The following is an 18,534-nucleotide window of genomic DNA, read 5'->3' as shown; positions in this document are numbered from 1 at the left end:
TCTTTTTGTCTCCTTCACCCTCCTCCTCCTCCTCCTCCTCCTCCTCCTCACATCTCCAGTCTTCCATTCACACTTCTGCCTTGATTTGCGTTTTAAAGGGTGACAAGCCACAGTTGGCTCGAAGGCATGACGGTCTCTCCCTGTCCTTCTCTATTCACTCTATCCTTCCTTTCCTCCCTCCTCCTCCCCCCACTGGCAGGTGAATTCTCTTTCAGGAAAGACGCAAGTCATGCAATAGCAGGTGCGTGTCTTCCGGATATGACTAAAAAAGATTAACTAAAATTCCCTAGGCTAATTAAAAGTGTATTTCATTTATTGTTGATGACTAACTTTACGTTAACTTTTCACTTTCCATTAAATATTTCATTCTGTTGTTGGCACACTGGCTGACGTATCACTCATAACGGTCATTTCCTTCTTGGTTACTTCCAAGAAGTCATCAGGTTTATAGCAATAATTGCTCTTCAATTTGAGGGCATAAAAATCATGCAAATGTTCCATCAATAAAGAAAATATCATAATTGTTGAAAGTTTGTTGGTATATATCATTATATCATTATCAGTTTTACATGTAATTTCTACTCCTCACCCATGAACACCCAGCTCAACACGAGACGTCAGACAGACCGAAGGCAATTAAAGAGCAAGCGTCCCTTCAGACTTATTTTTCATTACAAAAGTAAACTACCGTACAGTATGTCAAGCGTCTCACCGTGTAGGAGCCTCCGTCGGCTCTGCTGATATCCATCCTGTTCGCCTTTAGAGGCAATGTATTAATTATTAGCAGTAGTCAGACATTCAAATACCAGACATTTCATATTGTCGCTGTGGCATCATGTGTTTATCACTCATAGTGTTGTTGTGTTATCTGGCATTACGCTGAAGAAGACACCATCCTTGGGACGAGCATCTCACTTCCGGATTTGATTCCACCTGTTTCAGGCTACGCCTTGACGCACGGCAGTTACGCTTGAATCAGTTTTACATGTAATTTCTACTCCTCACCCATGAACACCCAGCTCAACACGAGACGTCAGACAGACCGAAGGCAATTAAAGAGCAAGCGTCCCTTCAGACTTGTTTTTCATTACAATTCATACACATTTCCACTTTAATTAGAGCCTGAGCTGGCTGAATCGAACACTGAGTCAAAATAACTATATTTTAGTTCAGGTAAATAACCCAAAAGTGATATAGAAAACTAACACGCTGGGTCCAAACAACCCATTCGTACTGGATAAAGTTGGGTCTGTGCATCTATATTGACCCACACTGGTTGAATGTTTTAGTGTGCAAGGATTTTATTACACAAACCTCCTAAATCTAAAACTTTAGCAGCAATAGCTATTTGAGTTAGGGCTTTTATATAGGGAAATAAAAGAAAGAAAATGATGTGAACTTTTAACTTAAGAAGGAAGTTCCTGTAATGAACCCCTATGAGATGAATAATAGACACACGTATTACAGTGAGAAACAGCTTAATTTATCTACATGGCAACGGCTTGTGGACAAAGCCCCGAGGTCACAGGTGCACCAATGCGTCAATCTTCCGTGTTCCCTGCTCTGCGATGGGGCGCACCCTGCTGCGGCCCTTGCGCATGGCACGCTGTGATTGTTCCAGAGGATTGAGGAGAAAAGGAGTGCGTGGTTCCTCTAAAACTTCGACGAGCCGAGACATGTAGACTGAAACTGGGCGCGAGACGAAGAAAGGAAAAGGGAGGGAGAGATAGAGAAACAGATTATGGGGAAGTATCACAGGTGAACATGGGAATATTCCTTCCCTCTAATCAGAAGAGGACATAACTGGGGAAAGTTAATGTAAACTTTATATAAAAGTTGGATATTTAATCCTTTCTTTCCTTTTGGAGATGATGAAATATGTAGAAGAAAGAGTGAGTGAGAGAGAGAGAGAGAGAGAGAGAGAGAGAGATGAGAGAGAAGAGAGATAGAGAGAGAGAGAGAGAGAAATAGAGAGTGAAGAGAGAGAGAGTGAAAGAGAGAGTGACAAGAGATATGAGAGAGAGAGAGAGAGTGAAAGAGACAGAAGAGAGAGAAAGAGAGAGAGAGAGAGAAAGAGAGAGTAGAGAGAGACGAAGAGTATAGACGAGATATGAGAGAGTTTATGAGCGTTCTCTCATATATCCTCAGCGATCTCCCGCCCCCCGATATCGGATATATATTACCTCTCGCCTCTTCTCCCCGCCTCCGCTCTCTTGTCTTTTACGCCGTCTCGTCTCTCGCTTTTTCCTCTCTTCTCTCCTCGTCTCTCCTCCCTCTCGCCGCTCCTCCTCGCTCAAGAGAGAGAAGAGGACAGAGAGAGAGAGAGGATTATTAAAAAAAAGAGAGAATGTGTGTACAAGGAGGGCATGACTGCAAAAAAATGAGTTTCTGTCTGAGGGTTTCATCACTGAACGCAGGGTGAGGTGGTCTGAACATGTTCCCTGCTTTATTTGAAATGATGAAGCAACAGGCCCTGGAAAACTCTCCTCCTCCACTATCCCACGGGAATATCACCACTCATCCATAGAGGAAGAGGGACAGAGAGGGATGATGGGTTGATGAGGAAAGAAGGAGGGGGTGGAGGGTAGGAAAAGGGGTGATGGGAGGGTGGAAGTGTGTGTGTGTGTGTGTGAGAGAGAGAGAGAGAGAGAGAGAGAGAGAGAGAGAGAGAGAGAGAGAGAGATGTTTATCGTAAGGGAAAGAAAAAGGATGTGTGGAGAAGTGCTTAATTTAAGAGTGATCATTTGATTGAACCTGCACACATGCATGGAGTGTCATTTTCCAGAAACATATTCTCACTGCTGCCCTCATCTTCTACAGTTTCCACTTGACATTTAACCACCACTCGCTCACACTGCACGCTAACATGTAACAGATTGTAAATGCACACACAATGACAAATCATGCCGACACATTTGACTCATGCAAACAATTAAAAACTTGAAGGAACATTTTGTAATTGATGTTTTTGTAATTGAATCGCAACAGCGTCCCTTTCTGTGGAAGATAAAGAGCAGCTTGTTGCGACGCCAGCTGGCAATAACATCTTTTTCTGGAGAATATGAGCTGTACTGTATCTGCTGTGAACCCGCACCGCCTGCGTGTAGTATTACTGCCTGCGGGACATTTTCACCAAAATATCTTGCTCTGCTTTTCCCCAGGGTGTCCATGGCCTGAGGGGACGAAGGCAGCTCACCTGGCAGATATTCATTTAGTGTTAAAATGACTAACAATGTAATGTTTGCTGCTTTACTGATTCTCGTTGGCCAAAGTCTCTTTTTACTCTTAATGTGGCTCGAGAGTGCAGAGATACAGCTGAAGAATACCTGAGCAGGCTAGATACAGTGTTACAGTGAGATGGACGTGTTTTTATGGTATGCCTTTTTATGTAGCAGTTGTTTCAATAGTTTTAGCCAATTCGGGAATGATCAGCTATACATTTAGAATGAGTTTTAATATTTTGGTAAATACGTTCATTTCTTGTCAAGAGTTAGATGAGAAGATCGATACCGCTCTCATATCTGTACGCTAAATATGAAGCTGCAGCTAGCAGCTGGTTATCCTAGCTTAGCATAAAGACTGAAAACAGAGGGAACAGTTAGCCTGGCTCTGTCCAAAGATGACAAAATCCAGCATGTACCATACCAGCACCTCCAAAGCTTAACATGATATATGTTGTTTGTTTAATTCGTACAAAAAGCCCCCAGGAAAAGCGTCTGGCTTTGAAGCCAATTCTGGTAGTGACCAAACTTCAGGGTCCGTCACATGATGCCATTGGGCCCAAAAACACTTTTTTTCTATAGGCTTACATTGGGAAAGAGAGGTCAGTAAATCAGCGCATCATTTTATTTAGGTTAATCAACTTCTACAACTTCTCTTTTGCTTTTGTATGAATTAAAGAAATAACATCTGAATTAGTGAGCCTTAGAGGTGCTGAAAGATGTTGTTACCCTTTGGCAGAGCTGTTTCCAGTCTTTACGCAAAGCCAATAACTGGCTGCTGGCTATAACTTTTTATTCAACGTAGTATCAATTTTCTTATCTAACGCTCGGCAAGAAAGCGGTTAAACATGTTTTCCAAAAACTTTGGTACATTCTCTTATTGTGCTAAAACTTGCAAAACCTTTGGTATAGCCTTTTAATAGAAATAACAGCTTTCTGAGCTAACCTACATTTTAGTACTGGACTACGAGACAATCTCCTGTAAAGCATGCTGTGACTTGGGAATGTTCTGGGAATGCTCCATCAACCCAGGTCAAAGTGCAATTATGCAAATGTCTTTGCAGTTGTTAGTTACTGCAGATAAGTGTGTCCTCCAGAAGCTAACCATAAAGTGAAGTAACCTCTGGCCTGAGGTGTCCAGATGAAACCTAATATGTAGATGAGCCCAATACCTGCTCTGTGTGTGTGTGTGTGTGTGTGTGTGTGTGTGTGTGTGTGTGTGTGTGTGTGTGTGTGTGTGTGTGTGTGTGTGTGTGTGTGTGTGTGTGCCTCCATATCCTGATGATAGGTGTTGGATCTCATGTGTGAACTTGCTGCAGTCTTGAGAACTCTTAAGACTTTCATTTACGTATTCTCATCTCAAATGTCAGATGTTGCAAGTTTCAATGTTAGTGGATAAGGCAGAACGTAGAGTGTGGTTTGTGTGACAGACAAGATTATCACCTGTCTGTATCTAACACTTTTGTTTGTGTACACATGTCTGCTGCTGTGTATGCTTGGAGACTTTATATGGAAGAAAGAGAGAAAGTTTTGAATAGGTGATATTGTGCGTGTGTCATTCCACAGTGGTCGATCCTTTCACCTGTGTTCATACCGATCCTCCAAAAACAAAAGTGCAGTCTTAGACAGAAAAGAAAAAGGAATGACAGACTTCCCATTATCTAAACAAACAGTAATCCTCAGTGTGCTTACATACCAAACTAAAAAACACCTTAGTTTGAATAGACAGCAGGTATTGATGCAGAAGTAATAGAGGAATTAATGAAAGTACAGAGGAAATCTTCATAAGACCTTAGACATGTGAACTTTACTTTACTTTCTCACAATATCTCAGAGGCTACAAGCCAGTGCACAGAGATGTTCCAGAGAGAAGATCAAACGCTCATGCATCATAAATGACCTAAAGTAAATACAACATGTTGTATAACAAGCATATTTATCTTCTTTTCTTCATTTTGGCTTAACCTTAATTATTGTGTTCTATGACATTGATGAATTTGCATTAACTCCGCTCCTTATTTTATTGCGTGTAAAATCTCCTCGTAGCTACTTTGTGTCAAAACACATTTGCCCTCGAGCAGAGCTCAGAGAAATGCATTCGTATTGAGCAATGCAACCACCGTATTCTCCTCTGCAGCTTCCCCTTGCCCGAGGTGCGTAGTGCCCTCCAGCCTAATATCCAACACGCAGAAACTTTGAAGTGGCTGTAAAGCTCCAAACACTCTGTCGCTCCTCTCTGGCCCTTTCCTTTCCGACATTACCATCAACCTTCTGTGTTTTCATATTCTTGCTGACACCTCCTCACGCTTCAATTCTACCTCTTCTGTTCTGCCTCCTCTCCTCTCCTCCTCCCCCCCCCAGCCCTCATCCCTCACCTGGGGCAATGTGGAGTTTCTGGGAGTGGCTGCTGCTGGCTGTTGGGGTGGAATATTAAAAAGGAGTGGGGCTGATGAGGTGGGGTGGTGGGTTAGAGAGTCTGTCCAGACTCTTGGAGCCTCTCTAGTCCAGGCCAAACAAAGTGACAGCAGGATTCTGCTAAAGAGGTCTCACCATTCACCACCATTTATCACAATCTGAGGAGGTCAGAGCTCCTGGCAGAGGTCAACGAATCAAGCAAACACTCACATCGGTGAACTAGCTGCACACAGCTCAGAGGAACACACAGTGAGAGGATTTTAGTGCCAAAGGCAAAATGCACACACACTCTTAAGCATCCTGTAGTTTAGCAAACCAGAGCCTGTCATTCCTAAAGTCCTATCTGCATGGGCCTTGATATCTGTACTTGAGTGAATCAAAATGACACCCAAATAACATCACAGCAATGGCAGCCACATGATTAAAGCTGTTGACAGACCAATACTCCAGTGGTAATATAACATTGTAAAATCTTACTTATCTTACTTATGTAAAACTACACAAGAGATATCTACAAAAAGTACTTTAAGTATCAAAAATAAAAGTACTTGACATTATTGTCACAATGAGTGTTTTGAATCTTGAAACAAGAAATGTTGTGTCACGAGAAATATTTTACAATATTTTACAATATATACTATATATATATATATATATATATATATATATATATATATATATATGTATTGTTTTTTTCACTGAACAATGCATTATGTTTAAGATGCTTTGCATGTGTTTTGTATGAAGAATGATCGGCAGTATAGGGTTAACTGCTGCTATCAGATAGATATGGTAGAACAAGTGTCTCTGAAACATAGTGGAGTAGAAGAAAATAGAAATACTCAAATAAAGTACCTTTGAATTGTATTTAAGTATCCCTACAGTGCAGAAGTAAATGTATTTAGTTAGATATATAATACTTACATAAGAGTTACAGGTGTTGGCAGATATTATGTGCTTCTTGTAGAATAGAAAAAGACTTTGTCTGAATTATTTCACAATAAAAGCCTCTCAGTGCTGCTAACCATGGCAAAGTATGGATTAGGTATAGCTGGCTCCAGAACAAGTAAAACGAACTCCCTTTATGCAGCCTAACTGCTATATGTTTTGTAAAACAACATACAAAATTCATTTACAAATTTCATTCATGTTTTTACTTAGCATTAGTAGAGTAGAAAGTATGATTGATATTTAAAAGAAGCACTCATCTGGTGTCTGCCTTGTTCCGAAGGCTGGTGAAATACTTTGAACTACATAAGACATTACATACGTTTATTCACTAATCTTACTTAAACGGAATATTTCGCAGAACATAGTGGGTAAGGATGGGAAAGGAAAGCAGTTGAGAAAGAACTGACGGATGTGGGGAAGCGTTGCAGGTAAAGTAAACATGTCAGGGTTCTACGGTAACAGGTGCACCGCACAATAGTTTTCCAATTTGAGGAGCAGACAGAGAGTAACATGCCTCGGGCTCCTCATATCTCTGAGCACGCATTCCTCCATGACAAACCAAGCATTAGAGCAGATAGAAAAGGTAGAGAAAAAGAAAGAGATCGAGAGATATGTGTGCCGTGTAGAAGTTGATGAAAGAATCAGCTTCTCTTTTCTTTGGTTTCTTCACAACAGTCATGATGAGAATGTTCTCAGAGTCGGATATGATTCACTGGTCAAACAGTTGTAGGGGAAAGGAGAAGCAGGAAAAGTAGGTTAAAGGAAGAGTCAATGGGAAACAGGAAAAAGAGAAAGAGAGAGATACGGTGGGAGGAGAGAGGCGATGAGAGAACTCCTTCTCAGCAGCAGTCGTGCGTAGAGCCAGCGCGGATCTCTGTTTGTATGCGACCATGCATGGCTGCGTGCTCACATGCACACACACACAAATAGTCAAACAAACACACACACACACACACACACACACACACACACACACACACACACACACACACACACACACACACACACACACACACCAAAGCATCAGGACACTTGGGTCTTGGTTTCTTAAGGTGTGAGTTTCAAGGATTGAAAGGAAGTCGTTTGAACATCTTGTGACATTCATCCATCTTCCTTTTCCCCATCGTTCCCACGTCAGATTGTGCCAGAGATCTCAACGGCGCCGTTTACACTTTTACACAACTAGACATGAAAGTGAAAAGGAGACTTTTAAGATAAGTTTGATAGATCTTTACACAGGCTAGGGGTTAGGGTTTGTGTTCAGCCAGCGCAGAGTCGCCACATTTGATTTTACATAACTTCCTGGTCATTTTCTTGGATTGCGATCTTTTGAGCACTTTATGTTTCTAAAAATACAGTAACGTTTGCTTCAGAGGACACATGTATGGTTGGTTGTGTGCCTCACGATCTTCTAGGATGCTCCCTGTGTTTGAAGTACTGAGAGAGAAACTGAGTGACTGAAGTAAGAATAAAAGCGTTTAACATCTTGATGTGTTAATGTCCCGGCACTAATGAGGGTCAGATAGAGAAAACACAGACAGGGTGAGAGAGAAAGAAACCATCGGCGAGAGAAACACCCTCAACGAGGTGATGAAAAGTGAAAACTGAGGTTAACGAGCACAGAAACAAATTTTAGATTTTATTCAACCACACTTTGAAAGTGCTGTAGATTCAAAGATGGAGCTTGAATTATTTTAGTTCATATTCATTTTGTAGACGCACTTTCCAAGTAATGAAGGTGTGCCGTACACAGAAAGTCTAACTTCTTCCACTTACTCTTCTGATTCCATGCCAACTTGCCCTTTGGGGCTTTGTGTCTGTGTGTGTGTTATATTTATGAGGGTGTGTGTGAGTGTGTGGGCAAGCTGCACAGCACGCACCCTTGTGTGTTACCACGCCATATTCCCTCAGGTGCCAGCCGCAAGAGGTGCGCACACACACGCACACACACACACACACACACACACAAATGAACAGATAAACAATGTGTACGTGTGCATTAGTGTGTGGGTGGAAGATAATGTCCATGAGTGACATGAGGACATTTAAGGTCTGCGAGTTGTGTTGTGAGCTTTGGCTTTACTTTTGTTTTGTGTGTGCGTGTGTGTGTGTGCGCGCGTGCGTGTTGTTTTTACTATGATTACGAAAGTGAACATTTCATCTTGTTGTCAAGATCTACAGGTATACAGTGCATTGTAAAATCCTCCACATTGTGGTATTGCTACTTTTACTTAAGTCTATGATCTATTTATTTTAGTAAATTAACCCTGTAATGTTCATTTGACTGGGTAATGAAAAAAACAAAAAACCTTTGTTATTTATTTAACAATATATTTGTTTTTGTTTTTAATACAGAAATTGCTCTATTTTTGTTTGGCTTTAAATGTATAGTATTGATTAGGGGGGGAATGAGGCTGACAGGTCACTGCCAGAGACACCAAGAGCTGCCAGCCAGCAAACTTGTGCTGTGGGAGCCAACACACGGGCACCGACCACAAGGGCGTCCCGCAATAACATACGTGGATGTACTCAGGAAAGATGCGGGAGCAGAAAATACTGGCGAGCTAGCCAGATGCATGGAGGATCAGGATGACTGGAAGCACTGATGGAGGGCCCGTCTGAGGACGACCTAGTAGTAGTAGTAAGTCTGAAAATAACAACAATAAAAATGTCCATCCAGCCATCCATCGTCTACCGCTTATCCGGGGTCGGGTCAATACATATGTAAAATAAATAAATAAAATAAAATAGAAGATAATAAAATTAAAATAAATGCCAGGGTAAAAAAGAATATCAAAACCAATGATTAAATAACATTATATTATTATTATTATTATTATTATTATTATTATTATTATTATTATTATTATTATTATTATTATTATTATTATTATATAATAACAACAACAATAACATTAATCCAAACTAAAAGATTAAAAAGATTTCATTTTCATTTAGAAACACAGAGAGAGCTTTCTTAATGCAGTTAAACAATTCACAGTGGCTGCATAATTCTAAATTTAAGAAATAACTTGAATTGTTTTCTATTTAAATCCTAAATGCGCAAAAAATATTTCATTCTTGTAACTTTTTCACTTTAATTTGGTTGAAAAGCCCACCTCTCTAAAGCATTCACTTTTGCATCTTTGATTGGCCAGAAAATAAAGAAACCAAAACCTGTGTATGACATGGAAATAAAGGGGGAGAAAGAAAATTATACTGAAAAAGTATTAACATGTTAAAGCTGAGTTCCAGGCTTGTCTTTCTCAGAGTCCTTACCAATCCTTTCACACCTCTAGGATCCCCAATCTCCCTCTTTTATCCAGCACCATAATGAGATTCAAAAGACCCCTGCCTTGGATTGTCTTGCAAAGTGCTCTCCTGCCTGCACACACTCGTGCATATGCAAGCCAGTTTCTCTCCAGCCTGGAAAGAGTTAATGATCCTACACCTGTCCTATCAGACACCTGTTTCGCTCCTCTCAGCCAATCAGAGAAGAGAGGGAAACTCTCTGCTTGCATGAAATAAATCTGGGCCCGTACAGAGGAAATCACAACACTTGACTCATCCGCCTGTCACTGCTCTTCTCTGCTACACTGATAGACTCACTGACTCGGCGAGAGAGAAGCTCATCAAACACCGAAGAGTTAAAATTAAAGGAACCTATTCCGGCTGACTTGGATTGGAGACATGACCAAAGAGACTGAGTAAGTTTTGTCAGGATATTCATTTTTTATTGTACCTTTTTTTTGGGATTTTCTTTTTCCAAATTCAGATTTTTGTTCACAAGATAAAAACATTCTGATAGACTTTGTGTAATACAGTAAACAGTTTATGGGGGGTTTCTGTCCCCCCCCCCCTTCTTCCTATTTGCAATGAGAACCCCATGTGAAAGATCCCAGTTTTAAGAAAGGGGTGTTTTGCAGAGGAAACTGATATGGACACACACACACACACACAGTTGGGTCTGTTTTGGCTTGTGTTGTCACTAACCTAGGGGCCATGGAGCACAAAAGGAGACCGGGAAATAAGAATCTCCTCTTGAGGTGTTGGACACAGACAGAGGGCAATGACAGCATGTAATGCATAGAATTACATGATGGCGAAACCTTAGACATAAGCCCCCCCCCTCTGTGTCTGTGTAAAAACATCTGCACTTGGCTGGTTTTAGGGGGAAATGGAGTGTAATGGAGTTGTGTGGTATTTACTGAGGCTGCAGGGTGTGAAAGGGAGAGACAGGTGCATCTCAGAGCAGGTGTATGAGTTTAGTATTTGTGATGTAGCTGAAATATCGAGACTAAAGATATGATTTGGCTTCAAAACAAATGTTAAAATGTACAGTATTCAGTAGCTCAAATACAGTTCTTGTAGTTTCAGTTCCAGGTGGGGTGGTAAAGCATTCTTTCAGTAATCCTTGTGACACATCACTGGATTTCTCTGTAAGCTGTGGTTCTGTTGTGGTTGTGAACACCTGTGGTCTATCTCTCCTGTCAGCACATTTAATTAGCTGTTTATTCAGAGTAAACTGCAGATATTTGTTCATTGACCACTTCAGTGAAACTCCAAAGGGGGGGATTATCCTGGTAGGAGGGATAGTAACAATCCGATGTCACTGCGAGTCTATCCAAACAGATTCAACCCTCTGAATCCCCTCTTATTTCTTTTTTTGTTTGTGTGTTTTTTTTACAAGTGATACGGAAAGCCAGCGTTGTGGGTGTCTATTTACTTCGTAAGGAAATCTTGTCATCTCTTTTGAGGTCTATGCAAATAAGAGAGTTTGGACAGGATTCAAGAATGTAGTTACCCCCCCCCCCCCCTTTCACAACTCCAGAAACCACAAAACACTGGATTGGTGTGTGTGTGTGTGTGTGTGTGTGTGTGTGTGTGTGTGTGTGTGTGAGGGGGGGGGGGGGGGGGGTGTTAGTGGGTGGCCCTTGGCTTTTTAAATCTTTTTGACACCACTTTTGAGGGATGTAACTCAGCGTTGCGGTTTTGCAATCGAAACCCTCCCCATGCTCAGGGGCAAGTATGTGCAGTGCCCCGAGGCTCAGCTACTGCTGTTCAGCTCCAGTGTACTCTCACTCTGACAGTCAAATAAGCATTTCAATTACTGTCAATGTAATCATTTTCAACTCTTTCCTCCACTCTGCAGGACTCTGGGACTGGTCTTTCAGAGCGAGAACTTCAACTATAACCGTTACAATAACCACATCATGGACTCCTGGCCCTACCTGGAGAGCCCTGTGCCCGAGCAGACCCACTCCAAACCCAGACTCCACCCAGGAGACGACTTGACAGCCTTAACCATGCTTTATGAACAGTGCAAGGTAGATAATGTAGAATTTTTTAATAAGAAACCAAACTTAAATCTCTGTTAACTCCAAGATTAATTCTAACTCTAAATCTAAAAATATATTTTAAATTGTGTTTTCCAGAGCCAGAAAGATCAGAAGATTGCTAACTTCAATCGTGCGGGCAACATCTGCAAAACAGAGAGGTAAGACACGAGTTCACCAAACAGTTGCTGCTGTAAAATCATTTATGTGTGTTAAAATGAATGAATTGCAAAAATACCCCCAAAAATGTAGATGTAAAAAAAAACATTTGATTTCCTTTTTTAATGAACAATTATTTATAGGAAATGTTCCTCTATTATTTCCACCCCCTGTTGTCACTCAATAAAAGGCATTAGAGAGAGTGTAAAAAGAGAAAGGGAGGGCTTTGGGAGGCCATAAACATGTGAGTGGGTAATCCCCAAATCAAACATAGTCAGGCGGATTATTGTCCACCTCTCCAGTCCTTCCATCCATCTATCGTCTCTCCATCATCACCTCTGCCTCACTTAAAGAGTTTCACAACAGTCAGATGGTTGTTTTTCCTCCCTCTGTCCTCACTGAGCTCTCCGTTACTACTTCTTGTCAGGTGGGTACGAAATGGCCATTGTCCCCTCAAACATTTTGTACAGAGAAACTCAAACACAAAGAAGAAAAAGATGGATTAAGAGACAAATAGTACCCAACCCAGACTCAAACCGTGTCTTTCTCCGAGTTCACCTAGCAGTAGCCGTGTGTGCTGAACACGAGTGCTTTGGCTGTACGTTTGCACAGGCTCTCTGTAGGCTTCCGTAATGTTTCACACACACACTACAGTTAGTCACTTAAAGGTTGTTTGTTTCTTTGATCTCTTGGGACATGGTTGAAGTACTACCGAGTCATGCTGACCTCACAAAAGTGGCTTTGCTGACGTAATTAATTTTCTACTTCCTCTTTTTTTTTTCTCCCACCCCACCAGGAGTCTAACCAACACCCATGAGCTTGTGACATTGGAGGCCTCCGCCAACGTCATGAAGATCCTCTCTGAGAACGTTCCCTTAAGCCATCACCAAGAGATTTTGGGATCCAAGCAGAACATCTCCCTGCCCATCTCCGTTCCAACCACCTCAGACACTTACGCCACCCTGACCAGCGTCGTGTCGGACACTTACGACAAACAGGAGCTCAGCAATATCTTTGACTCCCTGCTAACCAGTGCTTTCCCGGACCCCAACACGGGGGTAAGTTTAGCATCATTATTAGAAACCTGTGTCTTCTGTTTGGCATTTCTCTCTCCAGACCTCTTCGTCTTTTCCTTTTTATAATAAAAATGTCCTTTTGTGAATTTCAGACTCTTCCCTACATAGGTGACAATCCCTTCCCTGAAGATCAGTCCAGCCCGGTCTACTCAGGCTCCTACACCGGCTCCCCACCGGAGAGATTCAGGAATGAGTTCCAGTTCTCCCTGGGAGCTCCCCTGGCTTCTTTTTACAAGTCCAGTGAGCTGCCCATGGTCTACCTGAACAAGGGACAGTTCTACCCCATTACTCTGTTGGGAGTGGACAGCAGTGCCTGCCTCACCGCCACTAAAGTCAAGGTGAGTCATGGTGACACATCGTCAGGACATTTTTTTAGTTTAATGTTCCAAATGATTTTCCAGATTTGTTTTCTTTTTCCTGTGTGTAAGATACGTAAAAACATCGATGACTATTGTTCTAATTGGCATCCTTCCCTTCATGGGCCCATGAATAGATAAATTCTTTGCGTGCCACCAAGCCAACCCTTCCCAAATATCCGTCCCTCCCTTGGAGTCAGCTCCTCTGTGACTAATTCCCCGCTGACACCCTGCACACCGGGGTGGTACCATTTAAAATGACAGTGTCCTGCCCTGTATAATTTATTCCTGAGGTGGTGTAATGAGGCCAGAGTGCAGCGGAGCTCAGCTCCCTAGCAGAGTGGAAAGAAAAAGAGGAGTGGACGAGGAGGGGGGGAAGGTGTGGTGTGGGTTTAATACATAGTTGACAAACCTTTTCTTTGTCAGGCGAATTAAGAGGACAAGAATATACACAAAAGCACACCCGCTCACTGCAAACAACTGATGACAATGTGTGGTGAAAAGAGGGATTTTGGAGTGATAAATGAAATGTGGGATTTAAAGGTAAAAGTATACGCAGGTGAAAGAATAACACTCCTTTCCATCACCTTTCTTTCCCCACTTCAGACTGTTATTATGGCTGTGTTTGAGAATGACAAGAGCCCAGATATGCAGCTCCGCTTTTGGAATCACTGGCACGCACGTCAGCCAACAGCCAAGCAGAGGGTCATTGACATCGGTATGTTCTTCACACACGAAAACACGCATGCACACTCGCTGCACACCAAGTGCACGACAGTGAAAGATTTCTGACGTGTAAAGAGAATCAACCCATAAGTTGTATCTGATTAGACACCTGAAAAAAGTTTCTTTTATGCAGAGGATTCAAAATGTGTTTTGTTTTATTTGTTTTATAGCAGACTACAAAGAAGTGTTCAGCGGCATTAGCAACATAGAGGAGGTGGCTTTCAATGCTCTCTCCTTTGTTTGGAACCCCAATGAAGAAGCCAAGGTAAACACACTTACACAGAAGCATGCAAAGACATTTTTATACAACCAAGGCCGGTTCTCTAACGAGGGAAGGAACAGGTGGAGGATTTAGAAGAAAAGAGAGAAAAGGTAGAAAAGGGAGGTGTAGAGGAGAAGGAGTGGCTGAGGAGGGAGGGGAGGAATCCCAGAAATGTGTTTGGCCCTGAGGCTTCTGTCACCACAGCGGCAAAAGCCGCAGCGGCTTATTCCAGCTTCTCTGTGGCCCAAAGGCGCTGGGGCGGGGCCACCAAACCTGCTGCAGGTGGAGAGAACCAGGAAGAAGGGAAATTATTAGCAGAAAATGTGAGGATAGAGAGTATTTAGACTGTGGTTTAATGAAAAAACTAACAAAAAACAAATAGGAAGACAGTGAACCATGTTAGAGGTTATTTGTAAGAGACAGAAAAGACAGAGAGAGCTGCGAGTGGCTCCAGATTGTTCCTTAGTTTCCATTGGCATATGTTGTTCTGTCTCTACCAGGACGCAACAAAGGAGAAAGAATGTCAGCGGTCGTAAAAAACATGAATGCGAACATAATGTACTTAAAATACCTTGTGCTATTCCATCAGGTGTACATTGGCATCAACTCCCTGAGCACAGACTTCTCCGCTCAGAAGGGCGTGAAAGGCCTTCCTCTAAACCTACAGATCGACACTTATGACTTCAGCTCGGGAACCAACCAGCTCCTACACAGGGCCGCTTGCCAGGTCAAGATTTTCTGCGATAAGGTACGTGACACGTGTCATTTCACTTTATATGCCCTCTCTTCCCACAAAAGGAACTTTGGCATTTGTGCAAAGTCATTATTGTAACCTTGTGATTGTGTGTCCTCAGGGTGCAGAGAGGAAGATGCGTGATGAGGAGAGGAAGAGAAGCAAAAGGAGGGGAAAGGCCGATGCTCACAGTGAGTGTTGCAATAAGACGGCCGTGTCTTAAAGATCATTTCCTACAGTATACTAACAGAGTTTTAGAGAGTGTATTCTAACTTCCTGCTTTTGTTTTTAGACAAGTCCTTAGTGAGCAGCTCCATGGGTAACGAATGTACCTTCTTCCAAATCCTGGATGACCACATCACCCAGCCAGTTCTCTTCATTCCAGAAACACACCTCTCCAGTTTACAGCGCATGGTAGGTCCCACTTTGACGACTGTATAATCCTCTCCTCTCCTGTGTTGAGTGAATCATGTTCATGACCCCTGTATCCCTGCAGGCACGTGAGAGGCAGGGAAAACAAACTGTGGGAAAGTATGTAGTGGGAAAAGTGGGCTGGGAAGGGGAGGGGAAGGGAAAGTGAGGAAAAACACACACTTGAGATCAGATGAGCTAATTGGAGTCGAAACCAGGCACGAATACAAGCCACTACAGCTGCTGACACTGAGATTAAGTTATGGGGGCTTACACACAAAAACACACACACACCTGGAGCAACAGCACACAGACACCTGACATACAGTATGAGCCACCCTCATAGTCTCTGCTTTTTTTCACACACACACACACACACACACACACACACACACACACACACACACACACACACACACACACACACACACACACACTTGCAAAAACAGTGAGGCGAGAGTGCTGTTCAGGCAGGCCAGTTTTCCCACACTGTGGATTCTATATGGACATATGTGTGTGTGTGTGTGTGTGTGGAGGGAAAGCAATGTATTTAATTGAAACACAACTTCTCTGGTTTACAGTAAGTGGAGGTGTAGAAAAAAAAAAAACAGCGATTACAAAATAACACAATTATGCAATGCCCTAAGGCAGATAATGATAAAGCGTAGGATGGTCCTATCTGTGTCTCTCCATCAGTGTCCACGCTTATGTGGTTCTGTTAAAGATAACATTCCTTTTGTGTAGGTAATGCGCATAGACAATGGTGGGAAAGCTTAACCTTAAGCAATGCTTTTATCAGTGAAGTGGTGTCTAATCAGATCTCCGGTCCCCTCTCTGTGTCTCTTTGTCTCTCTAGGCCACGCCAATGGAAGAGAGTGAAAGGTAAGCGTAGTAAAGCAAAACAACATGAACAGCTCACAACCAGTTATCTCCAAATAAACACATAGTGGCTGTTTTAGTCTAACGTGAATGTCCGTTGTGTGTTTTACTAGGAGTTCTATGAAGAGATTGTATCCAGACAGAGACCAGAGCAGCTCTCCACCCAGCAAACAAGTCCACAGAGAAGACTCACAAAGAGGTACGTAGAAAACTAAAAGTCTAATATGAAAAACTAAACAAAACAATTCATCAATTATGAGCCGATGAGCTTCCCTCGTGTGTTATGCTAAATGTTGTATTCCTTTTCTGGCTTTCCAATAGTTCTCTTGTACGTGAGGACATGTGCCGAAGAGGTGTTCGATGCGCTCATGCTCAATGCGCCAACACTGTCAGGCCTCCGAGAAGCTGTAAGTAACACACTTTGACTTCAAACACATTCCTCCACCTTGTCTCTGTCGTTGCCTTCCAACAAACATCACATCATGCTCGCATTGGGATGCACTTTACTGTACGTTATCTGTCACATGTATCATCCTTCTTTCGGCTGGAGATCAAGCTAACCGTCATCTCCTGTTCCTCTCCTTCCTCAGGTCTCAGAAAAGTACGGTATGCAAAAAGAAACCATTGGGAAAATCTACAAAAAATGCAAGAGAGGGTGAGTTTCTTGTTGTTTCTTTGGCACGTCTAAGATGGGTTTTAACTTATTTATTTGGCAGACAATGAGCTTAAATTCAGGGCTTACTTTGTGTCTTTAATCTCGTGCTCTTCTGAGAAAGCACATGTCGACAGACTGGGTGGGTAGGTTAGTTGGCTCGGACTCCTGGAATGTATTAATTGCAGCTCTTCCGAGAGAAAGACAGATGACTGAGGGAGGATGAAAAGATTTGAGTCCTGCAGATGAGTCATGGACAATTGTTGCACTTTAAATTTTTGTTTTCATAACATCTCATCGGAAACATCAGGAAGTATTACGGTGTTGAAAGAGATACGATAGAGTTGATGGCTTCCAGTTACTACCTGAAGATTGTCACGTGTCACATTTCTATCAGCTCCACTTTGAGATGCGTAACATGAGTTTGTGACAGCTGCACTTCTTCTGTGTTGAGTTTGGGTGCCTTGGATTCATTAGGAAAAAAAGGGACTTCAATTTGTGTAATTTTGTGTAAGAGTAGTAAGAGTAGTAATAAATATGTCACCTCCTCGCTTGATAACTGATGATTAACAAAGATTTACTTAATATTTAATTACTCAGTAATTATCATCATACGTAGCACAGTAATTAATCGATTGTCTCTCACGCAGTCAGTTGCTTTCAAACGGATAAGAATCTAACACACCCGTAAAATAATAGAGGAGATCTTGAGATGTAAACGTGATCTCCTGACAGAGAGCAAAACACCTTTGGGTCACTTTTATGCTTCCTGCTTGCTGCTGGCAGCTCTCACCTCAGGGGGAGCAGCCTGTGTGTAACAGGTTGAGTTACATTCCCTCCCTCCTCTTCTGCTCTTGTCTTCAATCAGCCCTGTCCCTGCAGGTGAAATGCATGAGCCGCTGGTTAGTTCAGTCGTTAAAGCCTTAAAGACTTACAGGTTAGCAGATGTACTGTCACTGGGTTTTTTATTTTACCCGAGAAGCTCCTTCCTAACAAAAGACATGTTGCGTTTAACCCACAACAATAAACCGGCGACCGATTGCTCATGTCGCACTGCAGGGACATACTGTAAGTGCAGGGCACGGCCAATTTGCTCGCCCTAGTTTTGATGATGACCAACTGATATATTTCCCTCGTGATCACCGAGGTAACCTTTTTGTATTTTTGCTCGTCTTTTCTTCAGGATTTTCGTTCACATGGACGACAACATCATCCAACACTACACCAACCAGTCGGCCTTCCTCATTGAGATGTCCGACGTCGGCGGTCAGTTCCAGGTCACCCTCATTGAAGTATGAGAGACGGCGTCCAATCAGCCGCCAGCTCCATTGAAGGATGTAACAAGTCACAGCTGCAA

At 42.4% G+C, this 18,534-nt stretch overlaps 1 protein-coding gene across 1 annotated transcript in view; it reads left to right on the top strand.

Moving 5' to 3' along the window:
• Positions 1 to 10,221: 10,221 nt before the first annotated feature.
• The window catches only part of grhl3 (grainyhead-like transcription factor 3), a 9,107-nt gene continuing 794 nt past the window's right edge, over positions 10,222 to 18,534 (top strand). The window contains exons 1-15 of the mRNA XM_029460942.1: positions 10,222 to 10,294; positions 11,740 to 11,914; positions 12,023 to 12,084; positions 12,879 to 13,140; positions 13,251 to 13,496; positions 14,121 to 14,232; positions 14,411 to 14,505; positions 15,092 to 15,250; positions 15,357 to 15,426; positions 15,528 to 15,649; positions 16,503 to 16,528; positions 16,639 to 16,724; positions 16,847 to 16,932; positions 17,116 to 17,180; positions 18,361 to 18,534. The exon at positions 18,361 to 18,534 is cut by the window's right edge and continues 794 nt beyond it. Coding sequence (XP_029316802.1) covers positions 10,278 to 10,294; positions 11,740 to 11,914; positions 12,023 to 12,084; positions 12,879 to 13,140; positions 13,251 to 13,496; positions 14,121 to 14,232; positions 14,411 to 14,505; positions 15,092 to 15,250; positions 15,357 to 15,426; positions 15,528 to 15,649; positions 16,503 to 16,528; positions 16,639 to 16,724; positions 16,847 to 16,932; positions 17,116 to 17,180; positions 18,361 to 18,475 — 1,698 coding nt within the window. The 5' untranslated portion in view covers positions 10,222 to 10,277 and the 3' untranslated portion in view covers positions 18,476 to 18,534. The remainder of the gene's footprint in view (positions 10,295 to 11,739; positions 11,915 to 12,022; positions 12,085 to 12,878; positions 13,141 to 13,250; positions 13,497 to 14,120; positions 14,233 to 14,410; positions 14,506 to 15,091; positions 15,251 to 15,356; positions 15,427 to 15,527; positions 15,650 to 16,502; positions 16,529 to 16,638; positions 16,725 to 16,846; positions 16,933 to 17,115; positions 17,181 to 18,360) is intronic.

This window comes from Cottoperca gobio, chromosome 22, assembly GCF_900634415.1.
Source record: "Cottoperca gobio chromosome 22, fCotGob3.1, whole genome shotgun sequence".
Classification (NCBI taxonomy): Eukaryota; Metazoa; Chordata; class Actinopteri; order Perciformes; family Bovichtidae; genus Cottoperca; species Cottoperca gobio.
Note: the sequence above shows the minus strand (reverse complement) of the source record. Positions and strands in the feature narration are given on the sequence as shown.